Genomic DNA, 16,545 nt, shown 5'->3' with positions numbered 1-16,545 from the left:
TTTCCATTTTTGCTTGTATATCTTACCTCGTTTTTGAGACAACAAGCCTCTGTCATTTTACTCCCTTGATGACATTCATACTTTCAATCAGCCGTTTTTTAGAGAAACAAAATGAAGTGATTACTTTAGTTTCATTCTTCATAAATAATGATTCATCTTTAAACATGACTTACTTTTGAATTAAATAATTTAAAGTAGTGCTAAAAACCAGACATGCAGACCTTTTTGTAACATACGATCACCTACTTGCCCAGTTGTCTGAGTACTTTCTTCCCAGCCCTGAGTAATAAAACAGAATTCATGTAGATTAGTTCAGGGAAAGTGGAATACATAGCAAAGGGGATTACTGCTGCACCTTCTGGACAAATGTAGAATTGCAACCACTTCATGCAAAGGAACCAAGGAAAATAGTGAAATGCTTTTCATAGTTATTTATTTTTGTTGTGGCAGTCAAAGACTTGAAAACTTGTTTGTTTTCAACTTATTTAAGCAATTTCTGAAGAAAACTACCTCGATGTTTCTCCTACCTGTTTGGTGTTAGAGAAAGTGAAGCTGATTTGGGTCTCAAAAACCTTTGAAGTCATTCATGAAAAACTGAAATTAAACATACACAGATTGTTATCATGCGTTTTGTGTTTTTTGAAAGAAAATGACTATGCCTTCTTGTAGATACTTCTTTCAGTATCCATTTTCAATTTCATTTTTTTATTTCTTACTCATATTGCTGAACAATAAAGGTCTCAACGTCCATCTTTCTTGGGGTTTCTGTTTCTGATACAGTATATCTGCCGTAGTTAGAGTAATGTATTACATTACCTAGACCCTGAGTCCATAGAATATCTGTACCTAGAAGTAACATTTTAAAGAGAGATAACCAGACCTCTTGTTAACCAATAACAACCCAGATAATATGCGGGGAACATACTGATAGTCTGATTTTTACAGTTGTTTTAGTCCTCTACATCTTACTGTATCTTGTAATTTCCATTCTGTTGAGAAATGCCCACTTCAGATTCATCATTTAAAAATACAGTACATTGGTTTAACATTATAATCAGAGCAATAAAATCTCTACTTCAGTGATAACTCTCATTCTTCCCAGTAAAATATATAAAGTATATAGTGGGATTTCTTCACTTCTAATGACTTACCTTGATCAAAGTGCACATTTTTTATCAGTTGCTCCTGCAAATTAAGTTGTAATGGGGTGTTTATCTTTGCCGACAGGAATTTTTTAACCTATCAAGAACAAAGGATAACAATCAAACCATATCTTTTAAATGGAGTGCCAAAGGTTTATTTTGGTCTTTCCAGTACATTAAATTGAGTGAATACAGTGTTTTACAGAACTGTATCTTTTCTTTATGAATTTTGAAAAGTCAGTCAAAACATTTGATCACTTTAGGTATGCCACACTGAAATTAATATGCCTGTGCAAATTGTAAATTGGGATTCCTGCATAACACTTCACAAGATGTCATTATACAAAAATGCATATTTCATAATTTGATTACTCATATTTTATTTTCTTTACAACACAATGCTACTATTTTCATCCTATATCTACTATTTTCAGAAGTCTTTTTAAACAATTGTTTCATTTTTAGCTTACATCAAAGAAAGCAATCACTCTTCTATTGGGAACAAGTCATTACTACACAAGTAGAGATAAAGATAGACCCTGAATCAGTTGCCTCGGTTCTGAATATGCTTTGTAAAAGAAGACCTGTGTCTGCAAAAGAGTGTTTAATCAGGCAAAAAAGGGTATTTCCACTAGACGAGGAGTAAACTGTATAATAAAGGTCTCACACTAATATAGTGTTAATTATTTTTTAGATATCGAAAATTATAATTAATTTATTAACATAAACTCAATAAATTAATAAATCAACATAACAAATATCAGTATGATGCCAAATCCATTCAGATTCTCTGTTTTTAGTGTTTGGATATTTTTACACGTTGCTTTTTTTTTTAAGTTGTCAGCATCTCTTGTAACATCCTTTTCAAAACAAGCATCTTTAAGAGCATATTAGTGGTTGTGCCTGGCAGCCACAGCTGCCTTCCAATCTCACATATGTTGATTGACTAGAGCTTTTTAGTCATCTTTATTTTTACTTTGGAAATGCATGTGCTTATTGCTATGCTGATATTTTAAACTATGTGCAATGAACAAATGGCCATCAGGTACCATTCCAGTCAAAATTATGTCTTTTAGTACCGGCATGCACTTAAGTTCCTTCACATTTCCTGACTTTGAGGAGAAAAAGACCATCGTGATGATGGAGCTACCAAGTGGACAGTAGTTACCGGTTCATTGAACTTAACATAGTAGACCCTTTTTCTTGGTTCCTTCTTTGTAAACTATTCATTTATTATATAATTTGATGTGACTGTTGGAATTTGGCACCACTGTCTCCATTATGTATGTGACCTTATTTTCTACTATGGATTAAAAACAAAAGTATTTCAATTTATTATAATTCCTTCACGTCCTGACAAATTGGGTCTTTCTAATTTTAATTCTTTTCTGCCCCAGTCCTGTTTTCTAGAATGATAGATTATTATTTTTTTCCCCAATGTGAGTGTTGTAACCTGCTCATTGTTTGGTGGGTCTTGTACTCTTCCTGTTCCTTGAGCCAACAGTTTTTCTGTTCCTGCTGCACGTCAATCCAGAAATGCTGATTTTCCAGCTGGACAATGCAAGACCACACACTGCCAGGAATACAATGGCATGAGTTCAAGAAGACATGAGATATGGCAGGGACTTGCCGTGGCCACCAAGTGCAACCCTGGGACCAGCTCATCAATGCCATCTGCAGGTGACACTACTGTGACACAGTGAAGATTCGTCAGCTGGCTGCAGCACCATGGGAAGTTCAACTGAATGTCTCACAGCAGTCTGTACAGAGGCTGATCAGGACTATGCATCAATAAGTACTGTCTTAATGGCCAATAATGTCATACTCAATACTATCTTTGTTAAGTTTTGCATTGCGTCTGTGTGACATGTTTTGTTTTCATTGCACAGGTATATGTATATTTAAAATGCTTAATTAAACCCATTCAACCTGAGTGGTGCATTTCTTTTGTGTACCAGCATATATAAATTTCCATCCATCCATCCATTTTGCTTACCCCTTGATCCACCACAGGGTTGTGGGGGAGCTGGACCCTTCACAATTGGCACAAGGCAGAATTCACCCTGGGTGGGATGTCATACCACCACGGGGCGCACATAGACACACATACACAATCACACAAAATTTCCAGTTTGTCTTTGGACAGTGAAGGAAACCCACATGAACACAGGAAGAACATACAAACTCCACCCAGACATAACCCCAAGTCCAAAACTGAACCCAGGGCACCAGTGCTGTGAGGCAACAAAGCTAACAACTGTGTCACCATGCTGCCCCCATATGTAAACTTATAAGACATAAAATGGATTTGGCTACAATGCTGTTACCCTGCAGAGACCCTGAAAGTAAACCAACAGCTATTATTTTTATTATTTTGACAAGTTTTATTTTTGTGTTTATGGGGGGGGCGGGGCAGCCAAGACTGAAGTCGCAAGAGACACATGATTTAAAATAATGCAAGACAGGCTCAATGCCATAGACACAGCTAAAATGAAAGCACAGTAATATTTCAATGACAATAACTTGATAAACGAGCAGCAGAGAGGAGCGACTTAAAATATGGCATCAAGTTGAGATCACAGAACTCACACATTAGACAGGATGAACTATGTGTTATATTGAGCTTTGTCTTGCTGTCCTTCAATCGAATATGACATTTAGTCAGGGTCTAAGAAAGCAAACTTTCTAAGAGAAACATGTCTAGAATTTAATAAAATCTACTTGCAATGTTATTAAATTCTAGAAACATTATTAATAATTAAATCTAGCAAAACTAGGATTATTGTATTAACTTAATCCTAATGTTTTCTAGAGACTAGTTGTGTAATTTGTTGCATTCAGATTTTTTTACAAACGTAATTCATTATTTAAGGATCAAAAACCTTAAAGCAGGAGCATCAGTCAACGTGAGTCAACAATTGTGAGTGCCCTTAATTTTGCCTGTGAAATGCATGCAGTTTTAGCATGTCTTCCAGGAAGTAGAAAGGATCCCTTGGCAGCGATAAATTCAAAGGGAAACATTAATGATACGTAGGTACGTTTCCAATTATCAGACCATCCAAACCCATCGTGTTTTCTCTTGTTGCAAGTCGAAATTAAGTCGTAATGCAGTTTAGCACAAAGGAATGCAATCGTGGTTCACAAACTGTCAAAACCAGTCGAGCCAGAAATTCTTCGGCAACTGCACAAGTAGGACTCAATTCACAAATAACAGTCCGATAAACAAGTTACAGTCACGGGCAACTCATGCACAACCAAGAAAATACGAGACGTCCTGCCAAGCCGAGGTTGTGAATATAACACCAAACACCGATACGTTTGTGTGACTACAACTGACGAATCACAAGTTGTGCAGTTCTCGACAAACAAGTATTACCTACAAATCATCCGTTGCTATGGGATACGGGTTGCTTTACCACTCCCTCTGTCCTTATCTATGCCTGTTCCTGCAGCTGCTACATTAAGGCTAACATTCAAACTAGTATACATCCTAAAAAAGGAAAACCGGCGAGCCGCCCTAACAGATATTTGGGAAACAACATCAAGAAATATCTAAGAAACGTGTTTGGGTTATTTTTTTCCGCGTTGCAGCGGTCCTGATAACAAGTTCAGCGCATGTATGTTTTTTTTTCCCTCAAGCGCTGAACTTAGGAGCGAGCAGTGCGCCTGCGCACCCCTGGTTTGGTACCCTGCTTGCGAAAGAATGTCCAACAGGTCATTAATTTCAACACGACTACACAGGAGCAATGCGGCGGCATGGGAGTCGGGGGGTGGGTGGGAGATGCTACTGCGCTTGTGAAGTGAAAACGGTTAGCGTTGTTTTTACTTCTCAAGTCGCCCAGTTTTGAAAAAAGGTTTTTGAAACGTTGAATCTTCGATTTTATTGCGTAGAAGTTTCCGCTTCGTGATGTTGTTCGCGGTGCTACTGTTCGCCTTTTTTTAAAAAAAAAATCGCTTAAGCACGACGATCTACCTCATTTCCCTAGTTCAAAAATGCAAGCGCATTATCGCAGCCCGCAGACATGTACAATACGTTTAGTGTGCATTTGGAAGGCTGAAGTTAACGGGTGCGAGTGGGGGAAAAAGTAGAAATAAGGTACCGTTCGACTAACTGAAACTTTAAAAAGTGCTCTTTTAATATTACGCTGTGCCTCTTGAACCAGTAAAGATGGAGCATTTGGTTACACACCAATTTATCACCGAACAGTGAGACTACCAACAGGTGTTCATCTCATGTGACCCAGAGAGGCGCTAGGGGGAGGGTAGCCAACAACAGCTAAGATGCCATCAGGGCACAACAACGGCGAAAGACAGTTTCTACTGCCGCCGAAACTTTCCCCCGACGAGGGATTTGCAAACAAACTTAGCTTTGCAGCCAAATCTACTTGTCCATTTATTTCTCAAAAGACTGATGCAATTTCCAACGTTCATAGCATGTGGAGGGTGGAATCCGCCGAGGGTGGGACTAGAATCTGCCCCCACACGCATATTCTTGGAAGCCGAGCTCCTCGTTCGCAAGCATTGTGTGTATTTCAACATGCAAGCCAGCCTTCCTGTTACAGTGTACAACTTGCTATTGGATCGCTGCGGATGATCATCATTTGTTACTGTTTAAGGAGCAAAGTCATTCCTGGCAACAAAGCTGGTCTTGGATGATTTAGTTACAGTGATGCATATATATCAGACTTTTGACCCTGTTTTTTTATTTTTGTATCAACATTTTTGTTTCAGAAACGTAATATGCTATTTTACAAAATGTTGTATAAAGCACAAAAAATATAGTTATTTTTTAATAACTGATTATCATGCCTTTATATGATTTACATTTATATGATTTACATTAAATATGATACATTTACATTAAATATCACAATGCAATAAAATGTATTGTAAATTACATTAAATCATCTGTGTGATATTGCAGTTGCCTTTAAACGCATTCAAGACAATTACATGACATTGCGATATTATTATAGTAGCATATTGATGTTAATATTTTACACGATCTTATATTGTTGGCCACTGTTCTTTAAAAGTAGGTGAATTGTATCATGTGCCTATATAAAATTCAGTATTATTAGAAGATTTCAAGAGACTGATTACTGTCTTTTGTCCACAACAATATTTTCTTATAATATTTGAACCATCATACCTTCTCCACCAAATCTAGATAAAAGTACAGGGATAAAATGTCACAGTTAAAAAATAGCTTTCTAATACGCCTTAGGTTTTTTTTCCGCAATTAAGAGTTATTATTAGTTTCATTAGCTATACCTTGTGAAACTAATTTGGCTTTCCATTAGTTTTCAATTGCTGTTCACTTACTGTACCTACAAATGTTCTGAATTCATTGTGCTGTTGTTTTCTTCTCATCTGTGTTAAAAGCTTTCTAAATATCCAGAGACATCAGAACCATACTTTGTGATCCAGTAATGGGTTTGGTAATGGGGATACATCCTTCTTTAGACAGCAATTGGCTATAAGGCCTGCAAACATCTCTCTTCTTTGGTCTGCTACAAATGTTTTGTTGTATCTAGGCTCATGGTTTGTTGAGAGTTGGGTTCCTTTAGATCCAGGCATCAGGATTAGAGCTCACCCTTCATCAGGTTTTTTAAATTATATGTTTCCTATTCTCAGCAAGTAGTTTGTAGAATGGAGTCAGCAGTAGCCACCTCTGATCTGGGAAAGGTGCTGAGATATTTAGACGTTCATCCTGTATATTCTAAGCATGCCTTCATTGAACAAACAATATGTATACAGTGCCTTGCGAAAGTATTCGGCCCCCTTGAACTTTTCAACCTTTTGCCACATTTCAGGCTTCAAACATAAAGATATAAATTTTTTATTTTATGTGAAGAATCACCAACAAGTGGGACACAATTGTGAAGTGGAACGAAATCTATTGGATTTTTGAAACTTTTTTAACTAATAAAAAAATGAAAAGTGGGGCGTGCAAAATTATTCGGCCCCTTTACTTTCAGTGCAGCAAACTCACTCCAGAAGTTCAGCGAGGATCTCTGAATGATCCAATGTTGTCCTAAATGACTGATGGTGATAAATAGAATCCACCTGTGTGTAATCAAGTCTCTGTATAAATGCACCTGCTCTGTGATAGTCTCAAGGTTCTGTTGAAAGCGCAGAGAGCATCATGAAGACCAAGGAACACACAAGGCAGGGCCGTAATACTGTTGTGGAGAAGTTTAAAGCCGGATTTGGATACAAAAAGATTTCCCAAGCTTCAAACATCCCAAGGAGCACTGTGCAAGCGATCATCTTGAAATGGAAGGAGTATCAGACCACTGCAAATCTACCAAGACCTGGCCGTCCCTCTAAACTTTCAGCTCAGACAAGGAGAAGACTGATCAGAGATGCAGCCAAGAGGCCCATGATCAGTCTGGATGAACTGCAGAGAACTACAGCTGAGGTGGGAGAGTCTGTCCATAGGACAACAATCAGTCTTACACTGCACAAATCTGGCCTTTATGGAAGAGTGGCAAGAAGAAAGCCATTTCTCAAAGATATCCATAAAAAGTCTCGTCTAAAGTTTGCCACAAGCCACCTGGGAGACACCCCAAACATGTGGAAGAAGGTGCTCTGGTCAGATGAAACCAAAATCGAACTTTTTGGCCACAATGCAAAACGATATGTTTGGCGTAAAAGCAACACAGCTCATCACCCTCAACACACCATCCCCACTGTCAAACATGGTGGTGGCAGCATCATGGTTTGGGCCTGCTTTTCTTCAGCAGGGACAGGGAAGATGGTTAAAATTGAGGGGAAGATGGATGCAGCCAAATACAGGACCATTCTGGATGAAAACCTGTTGGAGTCTGCAAAAGACCTGAAACTGGGACGGAGATTTATCTTCCAACAAGACAATGATCCCAAACATACAGCAAAATCTACAAAGGAATGGTTCACAAATAAACGTATCCAGGTGTTTGAATGGCCAAGTCAAAGTCCAGACCTGAATCCAATCGAGAATCTGTGGAAAGAGCTGAAAACTGCTGTTCACAAACGCTCTCCATCCAACCTCACTGAGCTCGAGCTGTTTTGCAAGGAAGAATGGGCAAGAATTTCAGTCTCTCGATGTGCAAAACTGATAGAGACATACCCCAAGCGACTTGCAGCTGTAATCGCAGCAAAAGGTGGCTCTACAAAGTATTAACGCAAGGGGGCCGAATAATTTTGCACGCCCCACTTTTCATTTTTTTATTAGTTAAAAAAGTTTCAAAAATCCAATAGATTTCGTTCCACTTCACAATTGTGTCCCACTTGTTGGTGATTCTTCACATAAAATAAAAAATTTATATCTTTATGTTTGAAGCCTGAAATGTGGCAAAAGGTTGAAAAGTTCAAGGGGGCCGAATACTTTCGCAAGGCACTGTATGTGGTCAAAATGAAATAATCAATCACCCATCTCTAGAAACTTTGGGTCTCTCTACAGTGGCGCTCGGCAACCCACAATATAATGGTTTTATCCTGTCTATAGTTTGTCACAAATGTGAATGCTTTGCTGTCTTTTTGATTAAATCATTTGAAGATGGCAAGATCTTTGATCTTTACAGTTACATCTTCACAGATCTTAAATTTACTAGCTCTCAGGCTTGTAACAGCTTGTAAACAAATTCAGTTCCTTGTCTCAGACTACGTACATCTTGAACTCTCTCACTTGGATCACATACGGCCGCTATGTTGGTGGCTCTCAGGCACGAATGATCTAATGACAGCCAGCTGATAAGCCCCAGTTCCCTCATCTCTTCTGTGTGTGACACAGCTGAGGAAGCGTGTGGCACATGATGAGAAAGGATACCAGTATTACTGGCCACAAACAGTTCAGCTTTTAACCTTGTGTTGAGGACTTCTCATTAAAAATAAAACTGCAGTAATCATTGGGGTGTGTCCGTTTGTATTAATATTAAAAGTGTCAAAATGAGAGGGAAGCATATTGGTCCAGGGGTGCTACCTGCATGGACATGGGCAGCTCTCTGTGTGGAGTTTGCATGTTCTCCCTGTATTGCATGGGTTTCCTCCTAGTGCTCCAGTTTCCTCCCACAATCCAAAAACATACTGCTAGATTAATTGGCTTTTTTGGAAAACTAGGTGTGAGTGCGTTTATGTCTGTTTTGGTGTCTGTCTGCCCTGCAATGACTTAGCCTCATTAAATGACTTATCCTTTCTAGGTTGTACTCTGTCTACAGCCCCTTTCTTGCTGGGAAAGGCTCCAGTTCTGAATTTGAAGAAGCAGTTACAAAATGGATGGATCGAGCAAACAGGAGCAAAGGAATACAACATTTCAATACTGGCACCCCCATACAAAAATCCCACAATGTGTGACATACCCTTCTAAGTTTCCAAAGGACTTCTATTAGTCAGCTAATATAGCCGAACCACGTAATGATAAGTAGACCCACTGAGCAGCTCTCCAACCCCATTACTTCTCATACCCAGCACAGTGGATCAAAGCAATCGAGAACCCCATTAAATAATAGCAAGATAAGCCAGGATCCAGTGATGTCAGGAAAGGGAATCTGTCGATTCCCAATATGCTATAAACTTTTTAATTATGGTCAAGCCAATCAACCAGATATGTTTCTGCTGCTTTAAGGGGCTAAGAATGAAGATATGAGGCATCAAAAGTATTATCTGACAGCAAGGAATATCTTTATGGACAAAGTAAAAGATACCCATTTTCTAAACCCAAAAACATTCACACTCCAAAAGAATGTAGAATGTTGTCATTTTTAGCACTGAACTGTGTTCTAGCCCTTATGTGAGTATGGGTCTCATAAAATACTTTTTTTCAGTGAAGAATCGAGAAAATTCATTTGATTTCAAAGCTACTATGTATTGCAAGTCCATATCTGGACAGATAATGTCCGTTTCTAATAATGCAAAAGCTCGTATTGAGCTGTCACGGTAATGGAACAATATTTGCAAATAATCTGTGCTTGCTGTTAAGGAATTACTTCTATGGGTTTTTATACCTTTGTTTTGCAGGTAGAAAGATTTACCTCCCAAACGCATCTACAGAAAAATGCAGTTTGTGTAAAAACACATATAGTGTGAGATTTTGGACAGGTAACCTCTTTTTTTTGTGATGAAATGAAAGTGAATGTACTGTTGGCTCATATAATAATGGTAGCAAAGGGTTCATAATTATAATGTGGGGAAATACTGCATAATAAATCCCATTTATACATTTATCCAATTCAGAGTCGCAGGGGAGATGGAGCCTATCCTAACAAATAGCAAGCGCAAGACAGGATACACCCTGGATGGGGTGCGAGTCCACATTGGAATGGTTGATTTATATTTAGATACATTTACGAACTCTGTAATTTAAAAATAAATACAATTTTATATTTAGAATTAAAAAAAATGAAAGCATCACTTTTCCAAAGAACGTGTATTGTTCAATTTATATTTTGCACATTGGTATATTGCATTCTGCATTCCAGACAGTAGGCTTTCTCTGCAGTTTGAGACACTTTCTTCACTTTCATCAATGCCTTTTGAGGGTGTCTTAAAGCAGTCTGGGTTATCTTTTTAGGTTAGACAACATATTGTCTAATCAGGAACTAGGGGAAAAAAACACATCAGTCGTTTTCAATATCAAGTCTATCACACGTATCTATTGCTTTCTTGGCCAGTGTTTCAAATTACAGGTAGGTGTCCTCGCATCTATCACTGTGGCTTTGACAGGTGATTTGGATGCATACCATTCATTTATTGCATTTATGTCATTATTAAACAAGGAGAAGGAAGAGTTGAGACAGTTAAACATCATGCAAGGTTGGTGAGACTTACACTTCTCACGCAGTATAAAGCTGCGTTGTAGTTTCCCCACTAGCCCTGTTTTATAATATTGATTTTGTTTACTTCCGTCAAATACGTCTATATTAGAAATGGACAACATTATGCCAAATGTTATATGTGTTTTTTTTTCCAAATGTTATATGTGTTGTTCGAGAAGAAAGGAGAGTTCGTGGCTTTTAAATGTGCGTCAAAAGTTTTATGCCACGTGTACTTTAAATCAGCTCTGAATCTCACAGTGGACGTTAGCAAAGTTATTTTTTCTTTAGTAAATACAAATAAAAAAAGAATTACCTGAATACATCTGGCCAGCTGAATGTCATAACAGTGATGCTTGGGCAATTTTAGTGATGCTTTTAAGCCGCTCAAATTCCTTTTAGCATAAAAAGTAGTGATTTGAAATTACCTGCTTTTGTTTATCTAGTCTCATATTACTTCAGCACGTTTCAGGGAGATGGAGGCTGCAACACACCGGTTTAACATCGAAGTAAAGTTCAACGAGAAAAAAAACGCACACACTTCCTTCTCTTTTTCAGCAACAAAGGAGGTGGGTGGGATGGTACCAGGCAGTTCGATAAACTTTTCTCCCCCCTTCTTTTTGCTCGATAGAGACCCCTCCTGTATGAAGAGATGCTTGTAACTGGCTGTAATGTAGTGGCAGCAGCCTCAGTAACACGTCCCCCTGGAGACTAGCAGGAGCAACACGTGATGTGTCTACTTATCAGGTTTAGGGAGAGGATAGCGCTGCGCTTAGAGACGGAGTGAGGGAGAGAGAGGAGAGCTAAATAAGTGAGACTTTTTCAGTCTCTCAACTCTTTCTTTCCATCTTCCTTCTTCAGGAAGAAATCGGGAGAAAGGGAATTATAAAGTTTGGGGAACTTTGCACATCCTCAGAAACGCCATTTTGATTCCTCTCCGGAACAACTTTGCAGCTTTTTTTTTTCTTAGTCCATCATCACCATTCACCATCATCATCATGTCTCGGCGCAAGCAGCCCAACCCCAACAAAGTCAAACGTAAGTACTCGGATCATTTTTCTAAACTCTGCTTTTCGTTACAGACATTCGGTTCGCTTCTTAAGAAGCGTCAGTGTAACTATCTTGCTACACCGAAGTTGAGAAAAGTTGGAAAAGATGTAGAGGATGTTTAGTTTTCTCAACACTTCTCTGCTTCCTAGTTTCGCCTGGACCTGATGCTCATCCATGATTAAACCGTCTGAGCTCTGGAATTTGACTGGGTCTCCTTCATGCACATTTATTTTTAACTACCTGGACATGTAGCTCATGCAAGCGAAAAACAGCAGCCATCGATCGGGTACGAACTTTTTTCAAAGTTTAGTTTGGAAGGATGCGGTTTGGCGAAAGGTACAAAGTTTATTACTTCTGTCGCGGGGAGCATCCATATCTTTAATGTACTTTGATCGGAACAGAAGGCTTAGGGGCCATGCGTCCTTTTACGTTTTGACCTTGCAGAGAAGCAGCTACTTTTTTAACTGCAAAATCAAGAAAAAAAAATAAACTCACTATGTTCGGCATTTCTTTTATCCCCCAATTACCTTCCGTCATATGACGTTTAGTCAGTCGGACATGTTTTTAAGGATAATTAGGATACAGGCATCGTCAAAAGGAGGAAGTTAAGATTAAAAAAACAAACAACCAATACGAATTGAAGAGTGCTCCTAAAATTGTGATGGGTCGCTTAGCATCACCACCAAGAATACAAACATACGCACATTCATAAGTTGCGTATTTGCGTGCTACTTTTTATTTGGGGGGGCGAGGGGGTAGCATCGCAAATACAGTAATTCAAAGGTCAGTTTTGCGCACTCTGCTTGATATAGTCTACTTCTGATGTGGGACGCGCAGACGTTTCACACAGAGGGGGAATTGATCAGTTTTAGTCTCTTAGGAGACTGCAACCTAATGGTTGCTAAGCAAGTTTTTTTCTTCATATTAGCATTTCGTTATCCCAGTTGATGCTGCTTAGGGTAAGTCTCCGATGTTTGCATAACTTTTTACTTCGTTTTTTTGCGGGGTGTGACGTTTTTACATTTTAAGTGTTTAATTCTTGTTCTTTTAATTTATAGTATTTAGTTAGGATCTTTTAACTATTTAGCTCGGAGGAAAAAAAAAACTTTTGTCATTTTTTGCTAAAGATGAAGAGTGTTTCGTCGGGGTGTGTGAAATAAAACAGCGATTGCCTTCACGTTGCGTTTTTTACGTGCATTTCTTTTGCTGCTTGGAAGGAGACAGAATGAGGACTAAGAGTAAGAGACTATCCGGATGAGCAGTTCACATTCCATTACGAAATTCTACACGGCTCTCGACTCGGCCTGCAGCAGAAACACGACACACACACACTTTCTGCATCTACATATTTTGACGGAATAGCCCTTTACTAAGCTGCATATGTTGTACTTATTTTATTTTATTTTTTGGGGGGGCTAAATGGAAAGAGAAAAGATGTCAGTAAGTTTAGTTTGTTTCAATTTTTATCTTTTTTTTGTTAAACTTTTTTGCTGAACTACCGTGCAGCGTTTCTGGTACTTAGTGTTTTCTTTTTCTATCTCGTAAGGTGCAGAAAACCATTGTGACTGTCTGTTTGACTCACTTAACGATGTTAGTGCGATAGACTGGAAACAGCGGGGATCCGTCATCCCATTAGTGGGCTTGACTGAAGGTTTTCTCATACAGTTACTGTTGAGGCTACTCCCATTTTACCTGGGCGAGACAGTTTTGACTTGTTTGCGACCGTGCTATTGGTTGTATTAAAGGTCGTATTTGAGAGAAAAGATTAATAACATTTAAGGCGTGTTTGTCAGGCTGATATTCTTAATTCAGACGCTCCCCATCATCTGAGGAGGGTGAAGCAGGAAACCAAAGAAACAGCACCTTAGTAAACCAACCCAGCCTACAAGTACAGGTCGTTTCAACTTGTACTTTTGATACAGTTCCATATAAAAATATGCTTTTTAGTTGATGGCCTGTAGGGAGTACCAACTCCTTTTTTGCATTGATGCACATCGTATTGAAGGGTGTGTCTTCAGCAAGTGATGTCTGTGTTCAGTGCTTGGGTTTTGGAGTCTGGTCATTCATTTTTCCACAGTTTTGAAAATGGTTTGGGAGATATATGTCTTACTGGGTACTTTAAGATCTCAGAACAGATACACATCTTGAGATGGTGAAAGACTGGGAAAGCCCTGCTAACCCTAATTTCACACCAAAACCTCGTGTTTTCAATCAGGTTACTTTGTTTATTGCTTTATAACTCTCTAAATTGGTTTTAACTACCGAGTTTTTCTAAAATAATATGGAAAAGTAATAGCCATAATACTGCTCATTTCATGAATGAAATGGCTTTTGTGCCATATTCTGATATGTCGTCACTCATTAAAGAAATAGGCTGTAGGCCCACACCATGGTTATACTTTTGCAGAATTAATGAAAGCTGTCTAGAATTTAGAAGTATTTTTATTCTTCTCCAACACATTTATCAGTTGTAATAAAAGCTTTTGCTAATGTACACTCATTGAATGGTAACATATCTTCTGGAATTGTTGAAACTTCTATCCTAGGGAGATGAAGTATTGTAGTTTTCAATATGTATGTCTGCATTTGACATCTGCCATGTACTAGAAATTATTTAAGTATTTGCACACTGCATCTTAGTAGCATTTACTAGAAATCTTAACTACCAACTTTTAGGATGAATAGATGTTGAGTAAACTTAGAAAATATACAGTATCACCATCGTCATTAAGTAAGTGGCTTAACAAACACTGTTGCACTCAATTAACTTCAGATAATATTTTTGGAGAAGGAGTATATTGATACTAGCATCTCTGATTGTATATACTGCATACTGGACTTCTAGAGCTTAAATGTTGGGCAAAACATTCATCCATTTCAATAGGCCCTGACTTTGAGATCAAGCAGACTTGAGCTTTCAACTGTGTCCTTCATGAAACAGCAAGGGTTGAGAAGTTAAATGTGCTGAATTTGACAACAAACCTTGAAAAATGCCGTCATAAGCTTAGTTCATATAACCCACACTGTCAGACACGACTGCAGTGGCATTACCAAAATCCACCTCAAACGCCTTTAAACGTCTTTCTTGTAATCTGCTCGGAGAATTGACAACCCCCCAACTAAGCCAACAGTATCAGGCTCCAGTATTGTAATTAGGCTTTATCTTTCAATACATCATCTGTGAAATAGCCCGTACTGTTGCTCAGTTTTAGAAATTGTTAAATTAGACAGCAGATGATATCGACTAAGCATTTTTTTTAATTCAGCAGAATGTTTTGATCAGCATATTGATGATGTTATGATTTATAGGCGAGTTGTTAGAATTAACCCATGAATTTAACGGGACCCCCTCCATTGCCCTGTAATTGTTTCTGTGCTTAAACCGGAAATAAAACTGAACCTTTGAGTATAATACAGTTATTCCTATATAGTTACTAGGTGACTATTAAGATAAGTAACTGATCACCCTACCTGGGCACGTTGATCATCTTGGCACCCTGTTATAGTAATTAGATTTTTAAATTATTATTGCAGTATAATAACTAGCAGTGCAAACAATTCCTTATCACACAATTAATTTACTTCACTACAGAAAATATTTTGAGAGGCATTACAAATACAACAAAACTTCCAATACTCAATTGTTACATTTTTAATTCCTCTCAGTGTATATTATTTTATCTCCCAGTGTTATGGGTAATAATCCTAAATGCTGTGTTTCACATTTATTGTTACAGTAACTCCGTTTCATGAGTAATGAAAATGATCAATCTTTAATTAATAATATACTAGCGCGGTATGGATGATGAATTCTCGTATATATATATAGGGACTCTCATGTAGGATAAGTTCTTAAATAGTGGGATGGGGGGGTTCTCCTATAAAGGGATACTTATGCAGTATGGGAGGGGTGAATTCTGATGTAATAATTGAATGTTTCTGAATGTGAAGAGCTAAGCCGCTGTAGATACTAAGATAATTAGCCAGATGGAAGTGTGAGGGAGGACGATAAACACAGAGGTACTGCCGGCACAAATTGCCCTTTTGAATGATTCAGGGAGTACAGTCATGTCTTTTTTTTTTTTGGTACCATTTCCTATTTAGACTGGATATTGTGCCAGTCACTTTAAGTTTAAACATATAGGCTCTGTACCTTTAAGTTGGAGTTATTGAAATTTCTTTTCTTTCTGTGTTGTTGGTGCTTTAATTCCCACAAGAACGACCTGCAAGTAGGCCTCCATTGTATCTCTCCTGAACACCTGGCACCATACTGCGGCCCCAGGTATTTGGAGGCAAAGGGTTAATTCTGCACTCAGACACCTCAAGTGGAGCCGTTAAAGGTTGGGATGTTTCTGTAGGGGGTGAGCTGAATGGCAGGGGAAGAAAGTGTCCTTTGCAGACGACCTTGCTTTGGCTCTCTGACTCACTCTAGTTTGCTGATCTCAGAGCATCTGATGCATGTTGGACGGTGGCCCTATGTGGGCAAAACAGACAAATCAAGCTTGCGCTGCTGGGCCAGTAGTGACAGATTGACAGTTTTGTTTAATCATTTGTAACAA

The 16,545-nt window shown here is 38.4% G+C and overlaps 1 protein-coding gene and 1 long non-coding RNA gene across 6 annotated transcripts in view; one reads left to right on the top strand and one right to left on the bottom strand.

Moving 5' to 3' along the window:
- Positions 1–203: 203 nt before the first annotated feature.
- Positions 204–1,240, bottom strand: LOC107078263 (uncharacterized). Its single transcript, XR_001479205.2, has 3 exons — positions 1,152–1,240; positions 528–594; positions 204–279 (listed from the first exon to the last, which is right to left on the bottom strand). It is a non-coding gene; the product is annotated as an uncharacterized lncRNA (long non-coding RNA).
- A 10,399-nt stretch (positions 1,241–11,639) lies between these two features.
- The window catches only part of rreb1a (ras responsive element binding protein 1a), a 73,551-nt gene continuing 68,645 nt past the window's right edge, over positions 11,640–16,545 (top strand). For 3 of the 5 annotated variants that reach the window (XM_015354591.2, XM_015354594.2, XM_015354593.2), the window contains exon 1: positions 11,640–11,974. In XM_015354591.2, the coding sequence (XP_015210077.2) occupies positions 11,935–11,974 (40 nt within the window). In that variant the 5' untranslated portion in view covers positions 11,640–11,934. Of the gene's footprint in view, positions 11,975–12,243; positions 12,323–12,638; positions 12,946–16,545 lie in introns of those variants that run through there. The other 2 variants (XM_015354596.2, XM_015354597.2) reach the window with 2 other exon arrangements.

The sequence above is a fragment of the Lepisosteus oculatus genome, chromosome 6 (genome assembly GCF_040954835.1).
Source record: "Lepisosteus oculatus isolate fLepOcu1 chromosome 6, fLepOcu1.hap2, whole genome shotgun sequence".
Taxonomy (NCBI): Eukaryota; Metazoa; Chordata; class Actinopteri; order Semionotiformes; family Lepisosteidae; genus Lepisosteus; species Lepisosteus oculatus.
The sequence above is the reverse complement of the archived record's forward strand: the minus strand, read 5'-3'. Positions and strand labels throughout refer to the sequence as shown.